The 23,374-nt window shown below is 36.9% G+C and overlaps 1 protein-coding gene across 3 annotated transcripts in view; it reads left to right on the top strand.

Moving 5' to 3' along the window:
- The first annotated feature begins 8,531 nt into the window (after positions 1-8,531).
- The window catches only part of TFB1M (transcription factor B1, mitochondrial), a 72,089-nt gene continuing 57,246 nt past the window's right edge, over positions 8,532-23,374 (top strand). For all 3 annotated transcript variants that reach the window (XM_032836420.1, XM_032836419.1, XM_032836418.1), the window contains exons 1-2: positions 8,532-8,679; positions 11,627-11,778. In XM_032836420.1, the coding sequence (XP_032692311.1) occupies positions 8,547-8,679; positions 11,627-11,778 (285 nt within the window). In that variant the 5' untranslated portion in view covers positions 8,532-8,546. The remainder of the gene's footprint in view (positions 8,680-11,626; positions 11,779-23,374) is intronic.

The following is a 23,374-nucleotide window of genomic DNA, read 5'->3' as shown; positions in this document are numbered from 1 at the left end:
GTTCATCGTGATTGGATATCTAGCTGAAACCACAAAAGCTTATTTAATTCATAGGTAATATATAAATTATAAAGTGACACTTGGTACAATGGGATATATGATTAACATAATGACATGATGCAATATAATGAACACAATACAAAGTAAATTCACTATTGTAGTTACTATAGGCCTAAGCCAGCACTTCCCTCCCTATAGTCTCCTCTCCCATTCATATGACTTCTGAGCAAACGGTTTAAAAGCCTAAAATTATGGGATTTCGGTCACAACATCATGCACCTGCATTTCGCAACAAAATTTAAGATTTTGGAATGCTAATTTAATATTTTATGTTTTGTGTTGCTACCGGATTTGGCATAACTGTTACCTAAACTTTCCTGCCGAATTAGAACCACTTACCCTTCCTCAGATTCCCCTCCCCAAAAAGAACAAGAGAAGTAGGGAATAGGCTAAAACAATGGCAGTTTTTAAATTAGGTAATAATAAGGTCAAATGACACATTTTTTTTTAAGTATAACATTTATAAATCTATCCTTTAGATAATTCTCTATCATTAAAATGTCAGTGTCTCTAAATAATGAAAAAAAATAAAGAGTTAATATTTAACTGCCATGCTCAATAAAAATCTGCAGAAAGGAAAGTCATCTTTCACGAGAGCCACAGAATAAGAAATGGGCAGGTAATCCTCTGAGCTTACTTTGTCATATGTTACAACAATAAAGGAAAAATATTCTAATGGTTATTTGATTTTAATACCATAAGAGTATTGACAATTCGATGTTGATTATACATAGCTAGATTTATATCTATCTGCTAGACGAGTGTGTTCAGACAGGAAGAGAGAAGGAGAAAAGCATTAACATTTATGAAATATCTTCAGTGTGTTGGCACAGTAATGATCTCTCATAAGCATTATCTTTTGAGATATAATGATACATAGCATTTTGTGATATTTTAATATTAAAAAATTTTTGTAATACATTAGCTGTTACTACTCTCACATTATAGTTAAAGAAACTATGTTAGTTTCCTATGGCTGCTGTAACAAATTACCACAAACTTGCTGGCTGGAAACAACATAAATTTATCTTACAATCCCATGCTTCAGAATGTGAAGTGGGTCTCGCTGGGCTAAAATCAAGATGTGGGCAGGTCTGTGTTATTTTCTGGAGTCTCTGTGGGAGGATTCATTTCCTTGTCGTTCCATCTTCTGGAAGCTCCCATCTTCTAGAGACTCACATCTTGAAGGTTTTATCCTCTCAGCTCTTGACACTCTTCTTCCATTTTCAGAGTCATCAACAGTGGGCTGTGTCCTTTTCATGCTGCCATTTCTTTGGGTCTCTTTTGCAATCCTGTCTTCCAGTTTTAGGGACCCTGGTGATTACACTGGGCTCACCCAGATAATCCAGGATAATCTGTCTTAAAACCAGACAGTTGGCAAACTGAATTTCATCTGCAACCTTAATTCGCCTTTGTTATGGAATTTAAGATATTCACGGGTTCTGGAAATTAGAATGTGGAAACCTTTAGGAGTTGTTATTTTTTTCTACCACAGAAACTGGATTTCAGAAAGCTTAAGTACCTTACCCAAGGTCACATAAGGAGAAGTAGAGTGGAGCCTGGATTCTGACTCAAATTTGCCTGACTTCAGCAACCCTCTGCTCTATTTAGTGCACCTTTCTGGACAGTTTATTTGTCTAAAATCAGCGGGAAAAAATTCTCCACAGTTTGGGTCTGATCAAGAAACATACCTTGAGTGCCTGTTGCACTGTGCTAATGTAAAATACACAAAGAAGAATGAAAGACGTTGTTCCCTTTGAAAAACTGAGACTCTGACAGAGGAGACTCCACGTTGTATGACTATAATGCAATATATTATGATGCGTGTTATACTGAGATACAATATGTACTCTGTTGGCTTTATAAATGCAGTGTTGTAGAAATTCAAAGTGAGAGGGATCAGGACCAAAGCAGAAAGTGTCATGAGGGTAGTCAATATCAAGAAGGTTCTCTGAGGTGGTCACACAGTGTTGGGTTCAGAAAGATGAATAGAATTTCACTCAGAAGAGGAAATAGATTAAGTGGCAGGGGCATTCTTGTGGAACAGCAAGTTTCAGGATACATTGGAGGGAAAGAAAGAGGACATAACAGAAGTAGCACTAGAGAGGAGTTTGGGTCCACACTGTTTTGGACCTTCAATAGGACCAGAAGATTAAATTATTTTCCTCTAAGTTGGACAGGGCATGAGCAGATATGGTTTAGAAAGGAAAGCCTGGAGAAAGAGAGACTGTTGGAAAGGCTGATGTGGTCATTTCATTACATGTGCACTTGGGAAAAAATGCCAGGCATTCTACAAAAAGTCTATCCACACTTTTAAGGTTTAAGAACAACTTGAATTTTTTGGAGTTTCACATTTCTATAGAAAATAAAGTCTACTCTAATCAGAGGGAGTCGTTTTCATTCATTTATTTAGCGAATATTTATTAAAGAGTTGACTGTGTTTCAAGCTGTATGCTAGGTGAATAATCATTTCACATTAGTAAACAAATAGATACTGCCCTGTTGTCATGGGTCCCACACTTTAGCAGGGCAGACAGCAAAAAAAAAAAAAAAAAAAAAAAAACCCTAAACAACAAAAGTAATAACTAAAATAAAGTGTGGTGTACCAAAGGAGACAAACAAGGACTAAGATAGAGAGTCACAGAGGTCACCCCTTGGGTAGAACCAGAATTGACTGATATTTACCCTGTGCACACCATACTTGTTAAAACATTACAATAGGGTACTATTGGGTACTATATATATATAGTATATATATATATAGTATATATATATATACTATATATATATATAATAGGGTACAATAGGGTACTATACACCTGCTGTATTCTATTTTAATAGATGCTCTCAGGCTCCCTAAGTACCTTCCCTTTGTACTGGAGCCACATTGGATTCGCCCATAAAGCTCCTTAGAATTCCTCACTGTCCAGCAACCAAAGAATTGTGCTTGGACTGAGGGGAGCCTCTAGGATTCTGCTCAAGTTCTAAGACCTCTGCCATCCTTTCTGATTGTTAGACACTGACTCCTGGTAAGTGAATTAACAGAAACATAGAAAGGAAAGGGAGCAGTTGCATGCTCTGAGTCTGTTCTATCAAAATGGAACCTTTGGAGGAAATGTGTTTATATGACAGTTATTAAGACAATCCTTAAAAAAAAAACCTATTCTAAAGAAGAAGAAGAAGAAGGAGGAGGAGGAGGAGGAGGAGGAGGAGGAGGAGGAGGAGGAGGAGAAGAAGAAGAAGGAGGAGAAGAAGAAGAAGAGGAGGAGGAGGAGAGATTTGGAATAGCAATGTAAAAGCAAACTTGATGGAAAAGTAATCAAAGGTCAGATTAGACTTGTTTCCTGTTAGAACTTAACAAGCAGAGTTCTGAGAAGGTAGCCTCCATGGTAAGACATAGAAAAAGAGAAGGCAACCAAAAAGCAGAAAGTGATCATTCCAGGCAGAGAAATCTACACATGCTGGAAAAGAGAGGAAGCAAGGACCTGGCATGCCTGAGGAGCAAAGAATACCAGCATGCCTGTAGTTTATTGGAAAGAGGTTGGAGATAGACAGGGGTCCAATTAGGCTCTTTAAGGCCATAGCGAGCAATTGGATTTTTATCTTAAAAGCAATTGGCGTCCCCTGAAGGGTTGAATGCAGATGACTGAAGTGATCCAATTCACATTTTTTAAATCATTTTGCTGCTGAATATAAATGGATTGTAGATCAAGAAGATGGAGGTTGTTGTAAGAATGTATGTGAAAAATGTTGACTTCACAAATGGAGAGCAGAAGTCTGGGGTGAGATCTGTTCTCAGGTGTCAATGATGGTAGGATATGGTGTTCAGCGGAGGGAGAGATAGACTGAAGTTTCTGGAATTACTATATGGTGAAGTTAGTGGAGAGACAACGTTTCATGGAGAAAAGCAAGCATTCTATTTGAACATAGCATGTTTGAGATATCTGAGACCTCCCAGTGGTGCATACAGCAGGCAGTTAGAGATGCAGGATTAGAGCTGGAAATATATTTGAGAAGCATCAGTATAGAAATGGTATTAAACCCATGAAAATTAATGAGACCATCTAGGAAGAAGCAGGAGAGAGAAAAAAAAAAGATCTTGCACTGAGCCCTGAGATATCATATACTTGAGATTTCCTGTAGAAGAGAAGTCAACATCTGGGAAAGAGAAAGACACAGGCTGTGGTAGAAGTTGAGAGAACAGAGTACTCCAAAGAGAGGTTAACTGCCAGCCATTGTAAGAGGACTCATGACCCAAAGCTGCAGTCACATTGTCCAAGCTCTCTCAGTGAAGAGTTGGGAGAACTTGGGCACTCAATGTCTCTGTGCTCCGTGTGCCTTATTAAATGCAAACATGTTCTTACTCACAGTTTTATTTATTCTTAAGCTTTTTTTCCAGTTAAACATTGAGGTTTAGACTAAAAAACTATTAATATAATAAAGGCTAATTATTTTTACAATGCCTTTAGCTTGTGCTGGTTTTTTTCTTCCTTCACAAAAAGATTTTGCTTTATTGTTTAGGAAAAAAGGGGAAAAAAAGAAACCCTACCCACAGCTCTCTGAATCATCCTGAGTCGAAAGAGTTGTCTGTCCTCATCACCTCATTAAGATACTTGACAATAATTCACAGATCTTTGGGGATAATCTGCAGGTTTTCAAATACTGCCTGGAATAGTAATAAACACTGTATTTTTAAAAATAGTGTTACTGGTACATGTATTTTTAAATACAGTATTTTTAAAAAGATTGTATTTTTAAAAATAGTGTTTTTAAAATTTTTATTTTTAAAAATAGTGTATTTTTAAAAATAGTGTTACTGTTAAATGGTTCCCTCAGGCAATTAGCCTGTGTTGCTTGCCACAAGTTGCCCTGCTTCTATCCCCAGAGAGTAAGCACTTGCTCTGTCTGTTCAGAATTATCATGTATTTCCTTCTTACCTCTAGGTAGGTCACTAGATTCCTCTGTGAACAGTGGGCATCAAACAACTGTTAAAAAAAAAAGCCTAAATATGTGCAAAATGCAGCTGTTAATATTTCTCAAGAGCACTGAGTCATATGGAGTCATATGATGTGAAATTATAAAATACTATCAGAAAAGGGCACTTTACATACCATAATAGTCATTTTATAAAGTTCAATTTGGCAATTCCAAGCCACATTTAATTTTCTTTGACAATTCCCACACGGCAGAAAGATATTGCTCTTTGTGGATTTCAAGTCTATTTCAGAGAACTGTAAAATGACAACCTTTTGGAATTAGCCCTTTTTCTATAAATAGACACTAAATCACTTGGCCAAATAAAGTCACATATGCATTTTCATTAAAATAAATATAAAATAATAAGTAATTTTGCTATATAACCATTCTGGGATCTATGAAAATTAAAATTCTGTATTATAGCGCAGTATGAATCATTTGTAGTTCTTCATCTTCACTGATAGGTGGGGCTAGTAATTTCTGTATTAATTATAATATTTTAGCATGTTAAAATCTGTATCTAGATGAAGCAGACACTTCAAAGCTTCAAAACTGATGAAACTGCATACTTCTCTTTAAGGGATAAAACTGTTTGCATTAATATGTGAAATACACTACTAAAATACCCCCTGCTGATTTCATAGGCTTTGTAGGGAGTTATGCATAATTTTCTGAAAATTAAAGGACTGAAGATCAGTATTTATGATGATAAAAATTAGATCTCAAGAACTATTTTAAAAACTTGGACGATTCTTCTAAAATGGAATTTTTAAAATTCAGCTCAACAATTATTTAACACATGCCCGAGGTAAAAGACCAGAGTAGACTCAGAAGATCAGAATTTGAGATTCAGCTGCACTTACCAGCACCATAACAGGACACACCTGATATCTTTGTAAACCTATCATAGAACTGAAATGAGAATTAAGTGAAGTAGCCTGGGAAACTTTGTAAATAATAGATTGTAACCTAACTGTCATGCAACATATATATTCAGGATAGCACTAGCACCAAATAATTCAACCTCATTTGTCTCCAAGTTAATGAAAACAGATAGATACAAGCCGACTTTAATAGGTAGCTTCCATGTTCCTCCAAAGGAAAGGCAAGGTACAATGGCAAAAATTCTGAGCAAAGATTTGGTGGTAATTTGGATCCCAAAAATTGATGAGAAAATCATTACATGGCACACTATAGCCTTAGTAAGCTGAACTCTAAGAAAACAAAATCCTGCCAGTCTACATCAAGAGCAGTGGTTTAACCCATTGCATCTTTAATGTTGTGTAGCTTTGCATCTATTTATTGTAATTGTTTTAGTAAATAGCCATACGAAAACTGTAAAATTAAGCTTTATACTCAGATTCATCTTCCATTTATTTAAATAAGCTCATAAAATTAACATACAGTGGTTAACTTAAAAATAATTTATCCTGAGGGCTGTGGCCCCTGAGATCAGAACTCAGAAAAGAAAAAACTTAAAATCTTCTTTCTGAACTTTGCTACGTGATCATAGGGTAAGTCAAATGACCTCCTTCACAGTAAAAGAGTAACAATCTCATTCACATAAGAATACTATGAGGATTCAATGAAATAATTAATATAACCGTGAATGAACGCCTTTCCCAGTATGCTGTGGAATATAAGGACTCTGAATCAAGAGTTTAGGCTTTCAAACCACCTTACCTCTTTGGGAGTCACTTTCCAATTTTCTAAAGCTAGGAGCTATGTCAGATTATCTCACAGTTCTTTTTAACATAGTTATAAGAGAAGGTGGTTGGGTTTTCCATTGAGATTTCTATGAAAAATTCATTCATCGATTTCACTCATATCATATCTGCAGTTACTTGGTTTTCTGTTAGCTTTATTTTAAACTTACTACTCTGAGAAATCAAAAAATGTTATGATTCGCTTGTGATCAAGGCAACAATTTGAAAAAAGAGTAGAGTCAGAAAAGCTAAATTCTCCTATATAGCAGAGTAATTTCAATCCTTCTTTGTTTTGTTTTGTTGTTTCCTCTGTTTTAATAGAATTCATACTTGAGTCTTTGTACTTAGATGAAACCACCCTAGGCAAGTCAAATGATCTCTCAACATGGACTGTTCTGCTTAAAAAGCAGGCTCTGGACATAGGCTTGTGGATTGAAATCCCAATCCCACTACTTTATAGCTATGCAGCCTTGGATAAATTGCTGACCCGCTCTGAGCCTTTATCTTTGGAACAATTAATGAGACAATAGCTGTAAAGCACTCAACTGTGAAGCCTGGTATATTGGGAAAAGCTCAATGAATGTTGGCTATTATTAGTATTATCATGTTTATTTCCCTTCTTTTTCATCCTTACCTTTCCAGGTACTGCAAGAAGAGGCTACAATAACTGGAGCATGGAGGGGCAGTAAGAAAACTATGGGAAGGCGAACAAGAAGTGGCAACTAACACTTCCAGGGCAGGGACCAGGAAGAGCAGCTACCATACATGTCCAGAAACTTAGATTGGATCTGGGTTCCACAATTTTCTAGCTTTGTGAATATCAATTAATTTATATCACCTCTCTAAGTTTTTGTTTTCTCCGCTCTGAGACTAGTAATATTTATACGGTAAAACTGTTAGTGAAAGGCTCAAAAACAAATATTCGCTGCACGCGAAAACACTTCCCGACCTCTAAACAAGGCGGTTTTTCTCATTGACTGGATACGTGTAGAGGGGGGCAGAAGAATTGGATTTGCTCTGGCCTCCTCACTGCAAACTGTGCGCCTATCCTTTAACCTCTCCCGCCCGTTCATCCGCTAGATCATTAGGGTAGTAACGGCCACCATTGATTACGGGCCTAATGCCTGCCGTGCATTGCACTGTGTTCTGAGTCTGTACACCAGGCGACTTTATCATTTAGTTCCTGCAATTTTACGTTCCTGCAAAAAATATCTCCATTTAACAGATGAAAAACTAAGGTTGAAAGAAGTTGGAAACCTGCCACCCGGCACCTACAATGCTAACGTTCTAAAAACATCTATCATGAGAAAATCGTTAGCAACCAATAGTTTTGCCTCTAATCATTGGTTTTCCCGCAATTATCCAGAGGGGAATTAGGCACGGCTATCTGCGAGATTTCACCTCGGAGCGCTTCCGGGATCCAAGATCCTCTGACTCGCCCCTCCGCGTTAGGGTCCAGGCCCCGCCTCGTTCCCGCCCCCCGGGCCGCTCTGGCCACCGCCCACCCAGGAGAGACCCCGCCCTCCCCGCACCTTCACACCATCAAGGGCGAAAAGCAGCTCACACCCAGCCTGCACCGCGCTTAGCGAGACTCGACGCATGCGCTCTGTGTGCGCCCAGATTTCCTTTCTGTCCTCAGCGCTTCCGGCGAGGTACATCCGACCAATAAGGTGGGCTCGGAGGCGGGCCTTAATGCTCCCCGCTCCCGCCCCCCCACTTCCTTTTCCGCGGACGATTTAAGAGCAGCGCGAAAAGTCCGTGGTAGGACTGGGACTGTTGCGCGGGACTGTTGCGTGGGGCTGCATGGCTGGTTCTGGGACGCTGAGCGCTTTCCGTCTCCCGCCGTTGCCCACGATTCGAGAAATCATTAAGTTATTCAGGCTGCAAGCAGCGAAGCAGCTATCCCAGAATTTTCTCCTGGACTTAAGGCTGACAGGTGGCTGTCTTTTCAGTGCTCCTCCGCATCCCCGGGGACGTGGGCCGGGCGTTTCGCGCGGACCCTGCGGGCGGGTGTCTGGGGTCAGGCAGTGTGCAGGGGGCCTTAGGTCAGGTCCTTCTACCGCTTTGTGCTGAAAGGAGCGCAGGAGGAGCGTGGAATGTCTTGTTCGCCGACATAACGGCGTGCTCGCGGGCGTTCGCCGTGGGCTGGTGAAGGCAAGTTGTGCAGACGCCGAGCAGACACTAGGGGAGGCAGGGGTCGCGTAGCGTGAAAGGCGGTTGTGGAAATTCGAATCTCGGTGTGTTAACACTAATGAAAGGGTACTGCGTGTGTGGCTAGTTTGGCTTCTGATGCAATGTAAAGTTATCAGAATTTAAGTTAGTGCGAAGAATTTTTAAGTAACATATTGAAAAAGTATCACTCGTGGAATTACGTTATTTAAACGTATACTTGTTGAATCCAAAACCCTCGAGGGCGCAATATTCAGTAAATACATGTCAGAGAAGCTACTGTGTGCTAGTGGTGGAGATGCAATTTGGGAGTGAGCCAGCCAAAAGTCTGTCCTCAGGGAGCTTACATTTTTAGCAAGTTTATATTCCCACTCTTATTTTAAGTCACTTTTTGTAAGGTAAAATTTACATGCAGTAAAATTAACCAGTTGGAAGTGTAGGGTTTGATGAGTTGTGACAGACGTATACCCCATTTAACCGCCACCCCATTTGTTGGTGATACTTTATTCTGGAAAGTGAGGTTGCAAGAATAAATAATATGTATTACAAATATGTCCACTAGTTCACTGTTGGAATATTTACCGTATTTGAGGTTTTGCTATTTAGTTCCATTTTGGTGCCTCTCGAAAAGCTGAAAGATAGGAGAGATCATGCACAAATAGTTCATTTTCAGTTAAGTATAGTCCACAAGCCATCAATAAGATGTCTTATTTCTTGGCTGTGGAGTCTTTATTCTGCTAGTAGAAATAGCTTAACTAAGCTTCAACTTCTCATCTGTTAGTTGGAGGAAGACCCCTATTACAAGATCTTTAAAGGGTTACCCACCGCTAAAATTCTTTAGTTCTAGTAGTAACTAGCACTAGCTTTGTCTGCCAGTCATTAGTCACATTCTGTAGGTATAAAGTACCATTCTTAAGATGGAAAATATAGGTCTTTATATTTTAATGTAGAAAAAAAGTCCTTTGTTTACAGATTCTGGAATCTGGGTACTATTCCCTTTTCTCTGGGAACCAAAGTGAAGGGAGATTAAAGTACTTGGTTTGAGGTGAGAAGCTCAGGTGGGAACAGATGCTTCCTGAATTGACAGTGCCACTTTGATATTCATTTGTATTTGTGCCTGAAAAGTTTGAGGGCAGAGCCCCAGACCTCTCAACTATACTAGCTCTCGATTTAAGAGAATGAGAATGTTAAATTCATAATGCCTGTGCTTAATGTATCAGTTGTGTTCCTTCTAAAAGGCATTGGTCTGTAGTGGAGGAAGGATTGCTTTAGAATTTACATCTGAGCTGGATTCAGCTCTCTTCCATTTGCTTTCTAGATGACCTTGCACGATGAAACAATAAGGAGGAAATAGAAAAGTTTAAAGAAGTTAAATTGGGATAGTAGTTCTTAATGTGTTGGAAGGACTGTGAGATGCAAGTGAGAAAGCATGTAAAGCACCTAAAAGAAGTGGTTGGTGAGCATATGCTAATTCCCTCTGAGCACCAGTTAAAAGACAAAACTATTTTGGGGTGCCTGGTTGGCTCAGTCAGTTTAGTGTTCCTCTCTTGATTTCCACTCAGGTCATGATTTTGAGGTGGTGAGTCTGCTTGAGATTCTCTCCCTCTCCCCCTCCCCCTCACTCTTTCTCTAAATAAAATAAATAAATCTTTAAAAAAAAAAAAAGACAAAACCATTTTTACTTTCTATTTGGGGTTTTAAGCCTACAAAAATGGTACTATACAGTCTCCGTGAACACTGCAAGGAAGTGCTGGTATGTTTCCACTATCCCAGGAGGCCCAGTTACTTGGATTTTAGTAACTCAGTCAATAAGACCAGCCCATCATATGTTTTTTCAGAAGTGATGGTTGCAGTGAATCCTCTGTACTTTTTCATTCTTTCTTTTTTTTTTTTAATAGATTCTATTTATTTGACAGAGATCACAAGTAAGCAGAGAGGCAGGCAGAGAGAGGAGGAAGCAGGCTCCCCGCTGAGCAGAGAGCCAATGAGGGGCTTGATTCCAGGACTTTGAGATCATGACCTGAGCCAAAGGCAGAGGCTTTAACGCGCTGAGCCACACAGGCGCCCCCTTTTTCATTATTTCTTAAGGTCAGCTAAGTTAAAGAGGTTAATTTAAGACATTAACTTTTCCTTATTAATTTGCATATTTGCAAAGCTTACAACAACTCCACTTAAGAAGTTTAACTTTTTCCTAAAAATGACCAAGAATCTATATTTCTGCTAGTCCTATGGTCTAGGGACTTGTTGCTGTGGCCATATGGACCAGCTAGATGTCTACAGGTAAAAGTGAGACTGCCAGCACTTTTTGCTTTGGGATTTCAAACTAGCAGTATTGGAAATTCTGAATGTAAAACTAGTCTTACTTATTCAAATATTCAGTATTTGGCAACTGTAGAGAGATGGTGAGTGCTTACCTGGTCGGTTCTTAGGAACTGATTGATTGGTTTGGTGGAGGAAAATACAGTATTAACTATATTTAATTTAGGAAGTTTGTCATGATAATCCTATTTTTGTTAAGGGACTGATAATACAGTTCAACTGTGTTGTGATCACTTAGTGAATGGCCACTATATGTTGGTTTAGGTTGAGTTAAATAATCAGACAAATATGGTATAGAGGATTCCTTGAATAACAGTTGATGAGAATCTATAGAAATTATTAAATTTTGCACATTGAAATTTATCAAAATCATTAAAACGTTTTTTTTTTCCTAGATAAAATTGTAAGGAAAGCTGGGAATCTGACAGATGCTTACGTGTATGAAGTGGGCCCTGGGCCAGGGGGAATCACAAGATCCATTCTTAATGCCAATGTTGCTGAACTTTTGGTGGTTGAAAAGGATAGTCGATTTATTCCTGGATTACAGGTAAGATACTTAAAATATCTTTTTTAGGAAGCCAAAAAAAACAAAACAAAACAAAACAAAACGACTTCAATCTTCAGGCTATGATTCCTTTTTTTTTTTTTTTTTTAAAGATTTTATTTATTCATTTGACAGAGAAAGATCACAAGTAGGCAGGGAGGCAGGCAGAGAGAGAGGAGGAAGCTGACCCTCCGCGGAGCAGAGAGCCGGATGCGGGGCTTGATCCCAGGATTCTGGGATCATGACCCGAGCCGAAGGCAGAGGCTTTAACCCACTGAGCCACCCAGGCACCCCCAGGCTATGATTCTTAAACCTCAGGATATCCAAGGATCTCCTTGGTGGCTCTTCAAACTGCAGCTCTCCAGGCCCCATTCCAGAGATTTTGATTCCATAGTCTCAAGAGGTCTAGGAATTGCATTTCTAACAAGCATCCCAGCGTGTTGGTTAATAGACCACTTCTTGAATAAACCTGTGTTAATGCATCAGTGCTAGACAAACTACTTGCTTTGTGTGATCTTTTTTTTTAAATCTACTAGTGGTGCATGTTCTGGCCCACTCTTTCAAAAATAAGTAAATAATGCCAGTAATGACTGAGTTATTGGCATGATTTATGAGAACTTCATTTAGATTGAGAAAATCATTCTACAAGCAAAAGATGGAGAAAACATATGCTTTTTAAAGAGATTAATTGTTAAGCTTAAGCATTTGGTAAGAACTAAGTGAAGAAATGAAATACCACTGTACACAGAGATTTAAGATGAAGTTTGAATAAAGTGTTACATGCATCTTTAAAACAGTAGGTGCTATTGTTATATGAGAAATATTTGAGGGAACTGGGCATGTTTCATTTGGAGAAGAGGAGCCTTGGGTGCTTATTTTGATTTCTAAAAAAAGACTAATACAAATAGGGAATCGAGGGAGACAGGTGTGGATTTAAAATAAGGAGGGACTTATATTTTTTAAATGGTGGCAAACAGTGAAACCCATTTTATCAGGGATTTTGTAAAGGGAATTCTTCATAGTGGGGCACTTAATGGCTGAAGGGCCTTTGTTTGATATCTCTGTAATTCTAAAACTTTAGAAGAGCCCTTAGCCTTTGGCTTAGATGAGTAGCAATTTGTTAAGTGACTCTAACACAATAATAAAGTTGTCAGCATTATTACTTTCACACAAGAGACAAATTGGCTTAAAATTGGTACAGTCTAATGCTTGTATGTGCAATAATTGAAAAATATTTCATTTCTACCGGAACAGTTTGAGGAAATTTGTTTGAAAAATCTAGGGGCTTTGTGTGCACGCAACTGATTTTTTTGTTTAGAAACTTAGTGATTTCTTATTATTGGGCTACATTTTGTTTTATGCTTTAAAAATATATTTAGTTTTATCTAACTTTACTATTGACAGAATTGACAGAGTTAGTTTCAGATTTATAACTTTATTTTGCAATTCTCATATGGTACATATTCCTTGATGTAGAATGTTATAAGCGATTTTTGCTTTGAACCACCTTCTTCTTTGAAGAACTGCAACTCAATTAGAGGTGAAAGTGTGAATATCTTATTTTTGGTGAGATCATGAGGTAGTGGAAAGAAGCTGAATAACACTGTGATTCCGTTCAGGTTTTTTCATCTAGCCCTTTTTGGACATTGGGAATACTCAACTGACTTGTAGGCACTTGAAGAGACTTCCTAACCCTCAATCTTACCATCTGTTATATGTGATTCTTTCTCATGAGGCAAGGAGGTGAATCAAATTTCTGTTCATCCCCACCTTAATTTACATATTCTCCTTTCCTGATCTCCACTAAAGATCTTTGAAGACAGACTATTTAAAAGGCAACTACATGCATCTCTTTTCAGCTGCCCTACCAAGACCCTGCACTCTTAACCCCTGTCTTGTTTTGTCTTATTAAATTGACCATCTGATAAACTCTATTTTTTTATTTGTTATCTACCTTACCCCTCTGGAATGTCAGTACCAAGAGCATGGAGATTTTTGTGTGTTTTGTTTTGTGCTCTACCACATATAACCATGTCTGGCAGATAGCAGGTGTTGGGTAATGTCTTATATGGGAAAATAAAAGGTGGACTATGTGCATAATATATCTAATCAACCAACTAAATGTGTCATTTAATAGTGAAAATAAATAATTGTGCAGCACTGATTATTAAAAAGTTTTGTGCTCTTTTTTTAAATATTTATTTCAAGGTAAATTGCTCTGGAAGAAATGTGTATTTGTCTTATCTGTTTCTGTAGAAGAAGCAAAATTAATTCTTAGTGTCTTACATTGCAGGAAAGGAATTTGCCTTAAAAAGAAATGTTGGGTACTAAAATATCAAATAGATTTCTTTTTCCTATAAAGAATGTTTCAATATGTAAAACCACTTTCATTTAGAGGCACTAAATTAATCATAAAACTGAATAAAGGCAGAAGGAGTGATCTATTTTAAGGATTCCATTTTAGTGGTTTCTAAGCTAATAGAATTATGTTTTAAAGAAGTTGTAATAATTTATAAAATGTCTTCTAGCTGAAAATATATCATTTGTATTTTAATCCAATTCTCAAGATATCATCATGAGGCATCTTAGGGTCTTAGGGCAAAGAACATAGTGTTAACATACGAGTTTCACCATCAGCATGTTGTAAAGTAAAAAAACATGTCTCTTCTAATATGTGAACATATTGTAGGATAGTTTTGTGGTAAAGAACACTGACTTCAGCGTCAGATTGCCTGACTTTGACTTCGGGCTCTATCATTTACTGGTTATATGTCTTCGGGCAGGTAACTATGTCCTCTGTGTCTCAGTTTGCTCCTAGGATTGTAATGAGGATTAAATGAATGCCTCATACTTACTTAGTTAAGCACTCAATATAATTTTCAATATAAATAAATTATTGTTCCTCTGCCTTGGAGATCTGTTAATTAAGGATTGATCAGGAGACTGCTTATCTGAAAGAGGTATGGGAGAACAGTAAAGTTATTCCTTTGGAACACTATAGAGTATAAATCCCCAGTGCTGTGGAAACACTGGAGCTTTCTCCCAACTCTTCAAGTTACCATTAGACATCTAGGGTTTCTTTCTCTTAATGTTGGAGCATTCTCTTGTGATTGTGCATCTTGGGGGTTTTTTCTTGTTGTTAATTATTTTTTAGTTGCTTATTGTTGTTACATTTTTATGGCTGGGTGGCTTCTCTGCTTTGGAGGGCAGTGAGATTTTTTTGGTACCCCAGGGACTTGAGGTTTCATTAGGTTCTTCCCCCATTTCTGGATTGGAGAGAACAACATAAGTAATCCTCTCTCCTTGAAGTAAGCAATCTGGGTTCTTCATTTTTTTTTTCTTGTCTTATAAATATGTAAAATCTTTAAAACAATCATATTTATGGAGGGCTTATTGCACTAAGTACTTTGTTTCACAGCTTTACCGAGTATTATTGATGTGCAGTAAACTGCACGTGTTTAAAGTGTACAGATTACCAAATTTTGACAAATGTAGTGTCCTGAAACCATCACCACAGTCAAGATAATGAACATCTGTCACCTTCAGGATTCCTCATTTTCCTTTATAATCCATCCCTCCTTCCTCCCCTTCCCTGTCGTCAGACAGCCATGGTTCTGTTTTGTCACTATAGGATATTTTCCATTTTTTAGAATTTCATATGAATGGAATCATACAATGTATGCTCTTTTTTGTCTTCTGTCTTTTACTGAACATAAGTATTTTGAGATTCATCCATGTTGGGGTGTTTATCAATAGTTCGATTTATTTATCGCTGACTAGTATCCCATTCCTTGGATATGCCACATTTATAAATCCATTCACTAGTTGATGGACTTTGGGTTGTTTTCATTTTTGGGCAATTATGTAAAGAGCTGTCATTAACACTCACATGCAAGTCTTTGTGTGAATATATACTTTTATTTCTCTTGGGAAAGAGTTAGGTGCAGAGTGTGTGAGTCTTATGGTAGGTGTATTTTAAACTTTTTGTGAAACTACCAAAACGTTTTACAAAGTAGCTATACCATTTTAACATTCTCCCCAGCCGTGCATGAGAGTTACCTTTACGTCACATGTTCTCACATTTGGTATGATTAATCTTTTTTAATTGTAACCATCCAAACGAGCATATAGTGGTATCTTAATATGATTTTCCTAATCAGCAATATTGGACATATTTTCTTAAGATTTAATTATGTTTATAAGGAGAGTGTGGGTTGGGGGGGCAGAGGGAGAGGAAAAGAGAAAATCCTCAAGCATACTCCTCTCTGAGTGCAGAGCCCAATGTGGGGCTTGAACGCAGGACCCCGAGATCGAAAGTAAGAGTTAGCTGCTTAACCGACCGAGCTGCCCAGGTGCCCCTGGACATGTTTTCATGTGTTTATTTACCACTTACATATCTTCTCTGGAGAATTATGCAAATATTTTGAGCATTTCTTGTTTTTTCTTCATATTATTGTATTATAAGAAATCTTTATGTAGATTAGATACAGGTATTTTGTCAGATATACGTTTTGTAGTGCTTTCTACTCAGATGGGACTTACCTTTCCATTTTTGACATTTAATGGTGTCTTTCAGAGAGTAAAACTTAGTTTTAATGAAGTACAGTTTATCAAATTTTTCTTTTTGAATTTGATGCTTTTTGCATCTTATATTAAAAAATAATTGTCAAAATAAGAACTAAGAATTTCTATGTTTTCTTCTAGATGTTTTATAGCTTTATTAAGTTTTTCATGTAGGTTTATGATACATTTTTGAGTTACCTTTTGTGTGTAGTGTGAGGTGTAGGAGTAGAGGTTCATTATTTTGCACCACTGTTGAAAATTTTATCTTTTCTTCATTGAATTATCTTGATCCTATTGTCAAAAATCAACTGGCCTTATATATGGTGGTCTGTTTCTGTACTTCCAGTTCTTTACTGTTGATATGTAGGTCTGTTTTCTTCACTGTGACTAACCTGTATTGATTCCCATAGCTTTATAGTAAGACTTGAGAGCAGGTAATGTAAGTCTTCCAACCTTACCTTTCTTTTCCAAAATTCTTTTGGCTCTTCTATAAGTCCTTAGCATTTCCATATAGTTTTAAAATGAGATCATCAATTTCCTTTTTTTTAAAAGCCTGATGGGACTTTGATTGGGTTTGGATTAAAACTGTAGTTCACTGTGAGGAAAACTAGCATCTTAATGGCATAAGCTTCTGATCTGTAACATTGTATGTCTCCCTGTAGGTTTCCTTCAGTTTCTCTCAACAGTGTTTTGTAGTTCTAAGTATACAAGTCTTGCATATCTTTTGTCAAATTTACCCCTATGTCCTTCTTTTTGATGCCATTGTATTTGGTATTGGTTTTTAATTTCCATTTGTTTGTTGCTACTGTGTGGAAATACCATCTCTTTTGGCGTGGACTTTGTGTCCTGCAGCCTTCTTGTGCTCACTTCTTTGTGGCTATTTTGTAGATTTCTTAGGATTTTCTGCACGTGTTATCATTTCATCTGCAGTAAAGACTGTCTTACCTTCTCCATTTCAGTATCTTTGCCTCTATTTCTTCTTGTCTTGGCTAGAATCTCCTGTACAGTGTGAATGGAACTAGGAGTACACCTACCTGCCTGTCCCTGACCTCATGGAAAGCATTCAGACTTTCACCCTTGAATATGATGTTAGATGTAGGTTCTTCCTGGATCTCCTTTTTCAGACTGAGGAAGGTCCCTCTGTTCCTAGTTTGCTGAGAGATCATGGTGCTTTGTTTGGTTTTTGTTTTTGTTTTAAATAATGGATGTCGAGTTTGCAGAAATACTTTTCCTGTGTTTAATGAGATAACAATGTGGCTTTTTTTTTTTTTTTTTTTTTTTAGTTAAAATGATGAATTTTATTGTTTTTTGGGGTTTTTTTCCCTAATGGTAAACCAACCATCTGTAGAATCTTCAGTGAACTCTTTTCTCTCTCATTCAATATTGGTAATTTGTGTATTTCTCTTTTTTTCTTACCAGTCTTACTGTATATTGGTGAACTTTATTGATCTCAAAAAAGAACAACAAAAAAGCTCTTGATTTCATTGATCAATTTTGGGTTCTGTTTTCTATTTGATTTCTGCCCTGAAATCCTCATGTTATGCTGTTTCCTTGAAGTTTACTTTGTTCCTTCTATAGTTTTTTAAGATGGAAGCTGAATTGGTTTCTTTGAGGCCTTTATTTTCTTATAGGTGTTTAGTGCCATAAATATCCTCTCAGTAAAACGTGAGCAGAATCCCACAAATTTTGGTAGGTTGTGTTTTCATTTTCACTCATAATGAATGAAATTTACCAATTTACTTAAAAATTTTTTTGCAATATTAGACCTAAAGAAAGACTTCTGAAAGACGTTAGAATTCCTATATAAACCTTCAGCTCTAATTTCCCTTTCAATTTCTTATTTGACTTGGTGGGTCCTTTCCTTTTTCACCTTCTGGAGGCCACCTGCATTTATTAGCTTGAGGAAGAACCTCAGATATAGAAGCTTCTGTATCTACTATTGACTTTAATCCTTCCGCTTCACTCTTACTAAGGCCCTTGTGATTGATTATGTTGGGTCCACCCAGATAATCTAGGATAATCTCCCCATATTGGGATCTTTAATTTAATCACATCTGCAAAGTCCTTTTTACCATGTAAGGTAACATAGTCACAGGGATTAAGACATCTTTTGGGGCCAGTAGTCAGCCTGCTGCAATTTTTATCTGTAACTCTGTTTTACTATTAGTAATTTATTGATGGTGTATGGTTATACATCTGTAACATATCCCAGCTTATCTTCAGGTAATAAAATACCACTTTATGTATAGCATACAAATGTTAAGGTAGTGTGTTTGTGTTTCTCCTTGTAGGCCTTTGTACTATTGTCATACGTTTTACTTCTCCATATGTTGTAAAGTTCACAGTACAATGTTATTTTTGCTTTAAAGTTAATTCTGTATTAAAAGAGATTTCAATACAGTTGACTTTTGAACAATGTGGGGGTTAGTGGTGCTGACTCGCACATAGATGAAAATCCACATATAACTTTGGACTCCCCAGGAACTTAACTACTAACGTCTGCTGTTAACTGGAAGCCTTACCAATAGCCAATCAATTAATGCATACTTTGTATGTTACATGTGTTATGTGCTGTATTCTTAAAATAAGCTAGAGAAAGGAAAACGTTACTAAGAAAATCATAAGGAAAGGCATCTGGGGGCTCAGTTAGGCATCTTAATCTTGGTTTCAGCTCAGGTCCTGATCTCAGAGTCCTGAGATCAAGCCCCACATCAGGCTCCACACTCAGCATGGAGTTTGCTTGTCGCTCTCCTTCTTATCCTTCCCCTGTGTGCACACACGCTCTCTCTCTTAAAATCTTAAAAAAAAAAAAAAAAAAAAGAGAATATATTTACAGTACTGTAAGAAACCTTCATGTAAGTGGACCAACCAGTGCTATTCAAACTCTGTTGTTAAAGGGTCAACTATAATAAGAAACACTGTTACATATTTATACATTTGGTTACTTTTTTTTTTTTTTTTTTTTTTTGGTATTAAGTAGATTCCATGTGCAGCATGGAGCCCAGCACAGGGCTTGAACTCAGGACCCTGAGATCAAGAGCTGGACACTCAACCAACTGAGCCACCCTGGTGCCCCCATATGGTTACTATTTTGAGTGCTCCTCATCCATATTTACATTTAGTATTACTTTCTTTCTACCTGAAAGATTTTCTTTAGCACTTTTTTGTAACTGTATCTGTTGGTGACAGAACTTCCAGTGTTTGTATGTCTAAAAAAGTGTTTTATTTCGCCTTTGTTTATGAAAAACATACTAACCGTTTTTTTTGTTTGCTTTTTTAGTAGTGGAAAAATGTTGCTCAGCCATCTTCTCATTTGCATTGTTTCTCACAGGAAATCTGTTTTCATTCTTGTCTTTGCCCCTCTGACTTTTTTCTCTGACTTCTTTTAAGATTTATTCTCTATCCCTGGTTTTGAGCAGTTTCATCATAGTGCACCTTCGTGTCCTTTTCTTCATGTTCCTCTTGTGTGGGGCACCTGGAGCTTTTTGGATCTGCAGGTTTCCCTGCATCTCCTGCTGTCCAGCATCTGAAAACTGTTGTTTCATCTACGTTGTTCATTTTTTTAATCTGTTTAAGCCAGAAGAGACTACATGGTCTTTTATACTCTATCTTAGCCAGAGTAAGAAGCTCTAGGATTCTTCTTAATTATTATGTGCTTCTTTCATGGAATTTTGGAAACAGTAAGTCATGATTATTGTTAGTATCACCTCTGGGGTTTGTTAAGAGGTAAACACTGATTGTTTCTACTTAACAGGCAGGATGGAAAGCTCACAGGATTGAGATCAAATAGGCTGGTGTCAGATCTCAGAAACAGCACATACTAGCTTTGTGATCTTGAGCTTGCTGTTGAAGCAGTTTTAGCTTCAGCTTTCTCATCTGCAGCATGGGAATAATCGCTATTATTTGTGATCCTTGGAGGAAAGATGGAAATTTATGTGAAGAGATTGGCGTCTAAAGAGCCTGGCATACTGCCAGTAGCCAGTAAACGGTTGCTATTATAATGATGCTCCTTCCCTGTCATCTTATAAGGGGTATATAAAGTAATTTAGTCATCCTGGCAAGAGGAACTGTTTTTCAACAGAGACAATAAAACTTTGAAATTCTTTCATCTCTGCCAAATTTTACAGAAGAAAAGATGACCCGACTTTGTGTTGTGACATGATTAGATACGTCACACATGTAACTCAGTTGATACAGCTACAGTTAATCAAAACTGGACAAATAATTAGAAGGTAGTCTACAGCCAAAGTGATTTCCTAGTCTACTACAGATTAGAAGTACAGAGATCAATGCTAGAAGCAGACCCACTGACAACAGCAAGAAGTAACAGATGTTACTCTGGCAGAAAAGGTATAACAAGCATACATAAAAACTAAAAAAAAAGGCAGCTCCGTAATAAGGATCATAACCATTGAAGCCATTACTCTACAGGCAACAGTGACCCTAGCCATCAAGAAAAGGGTAAAATAGGGTGTATTGTTCTCAGCTTAAGGAAAAGAATTGTGTGATACTGTATGGAAGGATTTCTGTCTATAAGTTTTTCATTCTTTTTTTATTTTCACAGGTTTTTTTTTATTGAATCATAATTAACATTCCGTGTTGTATTAGTTTCATGTGTACAATATAATGATCAACACTTCTGTACATTTCCCAGAGCTCCTCAAGATAAATCTACCTTTAATTCTCTTTATCTCTTTCACCTCTTATTCCACCCAGCTCCCCTCTGCAATGACTACTTAGTTCTCTATATTTAAGATTCTGTTTTTCTATTTGTCTCTTTTCTGTTTGTTCTGTTCTTCAAATTCCACATATAAGTGAAATCATATGGTACTTGTCTTGCTCTGACTGACTGACTTTACTTAGCATTGTATCCCCTAGGTCCATCTGTGTTGCTGCAAATGTGAAGATTTCATTCTTCTTTATGCCTGAGTAATATTTCATTGTGTATATATATATATATATACCACATCTTCTGTATCCATTCACCTATCCATGGACACATGGGCTGCTTCCATACCTTGGCTGTCGTAAACAATGCTGCAGTAAACAAGGGGGCTCATGTATCTTTTCAAATTAGTGGTTTAGATTTTTAGAGGTAAATACCCAGTAGTGGAATTACTGAATTTTATGGTAATTGTATTTTTAATATTTGAGAAACCTCCATACTGTTTTTCACAGTGACTATACCAATTTTCATTCCCACCAATAGTACACAAATATTCCTTTTTCTCTATATCCTCACCAACACTTGTTATTTTTTGTGTTTTTTATTTTATCCATTCTGATGGGCATAAAGTGATATCTCACCATGGTTTTGATGTGCATTTCTCTGATTAGTGATGTTGAGCATCGTTTCATGTCTGTTGACCATCTATATGTCTTATTTAGAAAATGTTTACTCAGGTCCCCTGCCTGTTTTTTAATAGAATTATTTGGGGTTTTTTGGTGCTGAGTTGTGTAAGTTCTTTATATATTTTGGATACTATGTTTGGTTGATGTTTTCTTTCACTCTGCAGAAACTTTTTATTTCGGTTAGTCCCAATAGTTTAATATTGCCTTTGTTTCCCTTGCCTGAGGAGACATATCTAGAAAAAAAATTTTTATGCCCAGTGTCAAAGGAATTACTGCCTGCGTTTTCTTCTCGGAATTTTGTGGTTTCAGGTCTCACATTTAGATCTTTAATGCAATTTAAGTTTGTTGTTGTTGTTGTTGTTGTTGTTGTTGTTTTAATGTACAATATAAGAAAGTGGTAGAGTTTCATCCTTTTGCATGTAGCTGTCCAGTTTTCCCAACACCATTTGTTGAAGAGACCATCTTTTTCTCCATTATATGTTCTTGCCTCCTTTGTCAAAGATTAATTGACCAAAGAAATGTGGTTTTATTTCTGGGCTCTCTATGCTGCTCCACTGATCTATGTGCCTGTTTTTTTGCGGTACCCTACTATTTTGATTTCTATAACTTTGCAGTATATCTCGGAAATCTGGGGTTGTGATACCTCCAGCTTTTGTTCTTTTTCAAGTTTACGTTGGCTATTTGGGGTCTTTTATGGTTCCATATAAATTTTAGGGTAATTTATACTAGTTTTGTGAAAACTGTTGGTATTTTGATAGGGATTCCATTAAACCTATAGATTGCTTTGGGTAGTATGGACATTTTAGCAGTGTTGGCTCTTCTGGTCCATGAGTATGGAATATCTTTCCACTTGTGTCATTTTCAATTTTTTTCATAAATGTTTCATAGTTTTCAGAGTATGGGTCCTTTACCTCCTTGGTTAAGTTTATTCCTAGGTATTTTGTTATTTTGGGTGTAATTATAAATGGGATTATTTCCTTAATTTTTCTTTCTGCTACTTCATTGTTATTCATTAAAAAAACATTCACCATAATCGAGTGGAATTTATTCCAGGAATGCAGGGGTGGTTCAGTATTTGCTAATCAACCACAATTAATGTGATATATCACATTAATATGAGAAAGAATTAAAAACTATACGATCATCTCAATAGATAAAGAAAAAGCATTTGACAAAGTACAACATCCATTCATGATAAAAACTCAATAAAATAGGTTTAGAGAGAACCTACCTTGACATAATACTATGAAAAAAACCCCACAGCTAATGTCATACTCAATAATGGAAAACTGAGAGCTTTTTCTATAAGATCAGGAAGAAGACAAGGATGTCCACTTTCCCCATTTTTATTCAACATAGTACTGGAAGTCCTAGCCACAGCTACTGGACAAGAAAAAGATAAGACATGATACTATGTATATTTCTTTCTAAGAAATGTTAACCACTGGTTGAACAGAAAGTTTACTAAATCAAATCTCTAAATCCATGATGAGACTGGGTAAATGAATTTCTGTTATACATGTTTGGGTCCTATTTAAAAAACAAAACAATTTGACTTTTTGAAATTATGCCATAATCTTCACCCTAAAGAAAAGTCTATACTAACACTATCTTAAATTCCTTTTGAATAATACCATTAGTTTTTTTTATGTGTTTTATAGAAGTTTTTCATCTGTTGTTTATC

Source organism: Lontra canadensis, unplaced genomic scaffold, assembly GCF_010015895.1.
Source record: "Lontra canadensis isolate GAN:19392208 unplaced genomic scaffold, GSC_riverotter_1.0 scaffold92, whole genome shotgun sequence".
Lineage (NCBI taxonomy): Eukaryota > Metazoa > Chordata > Mammalia > Carnivora > Mustelidae > Lontra > Lontra canadensis.
Note: the sequence above shows the minus strand (reverse complement) of the source record. Positions and strands in the feature narration are given on the sequence as shown.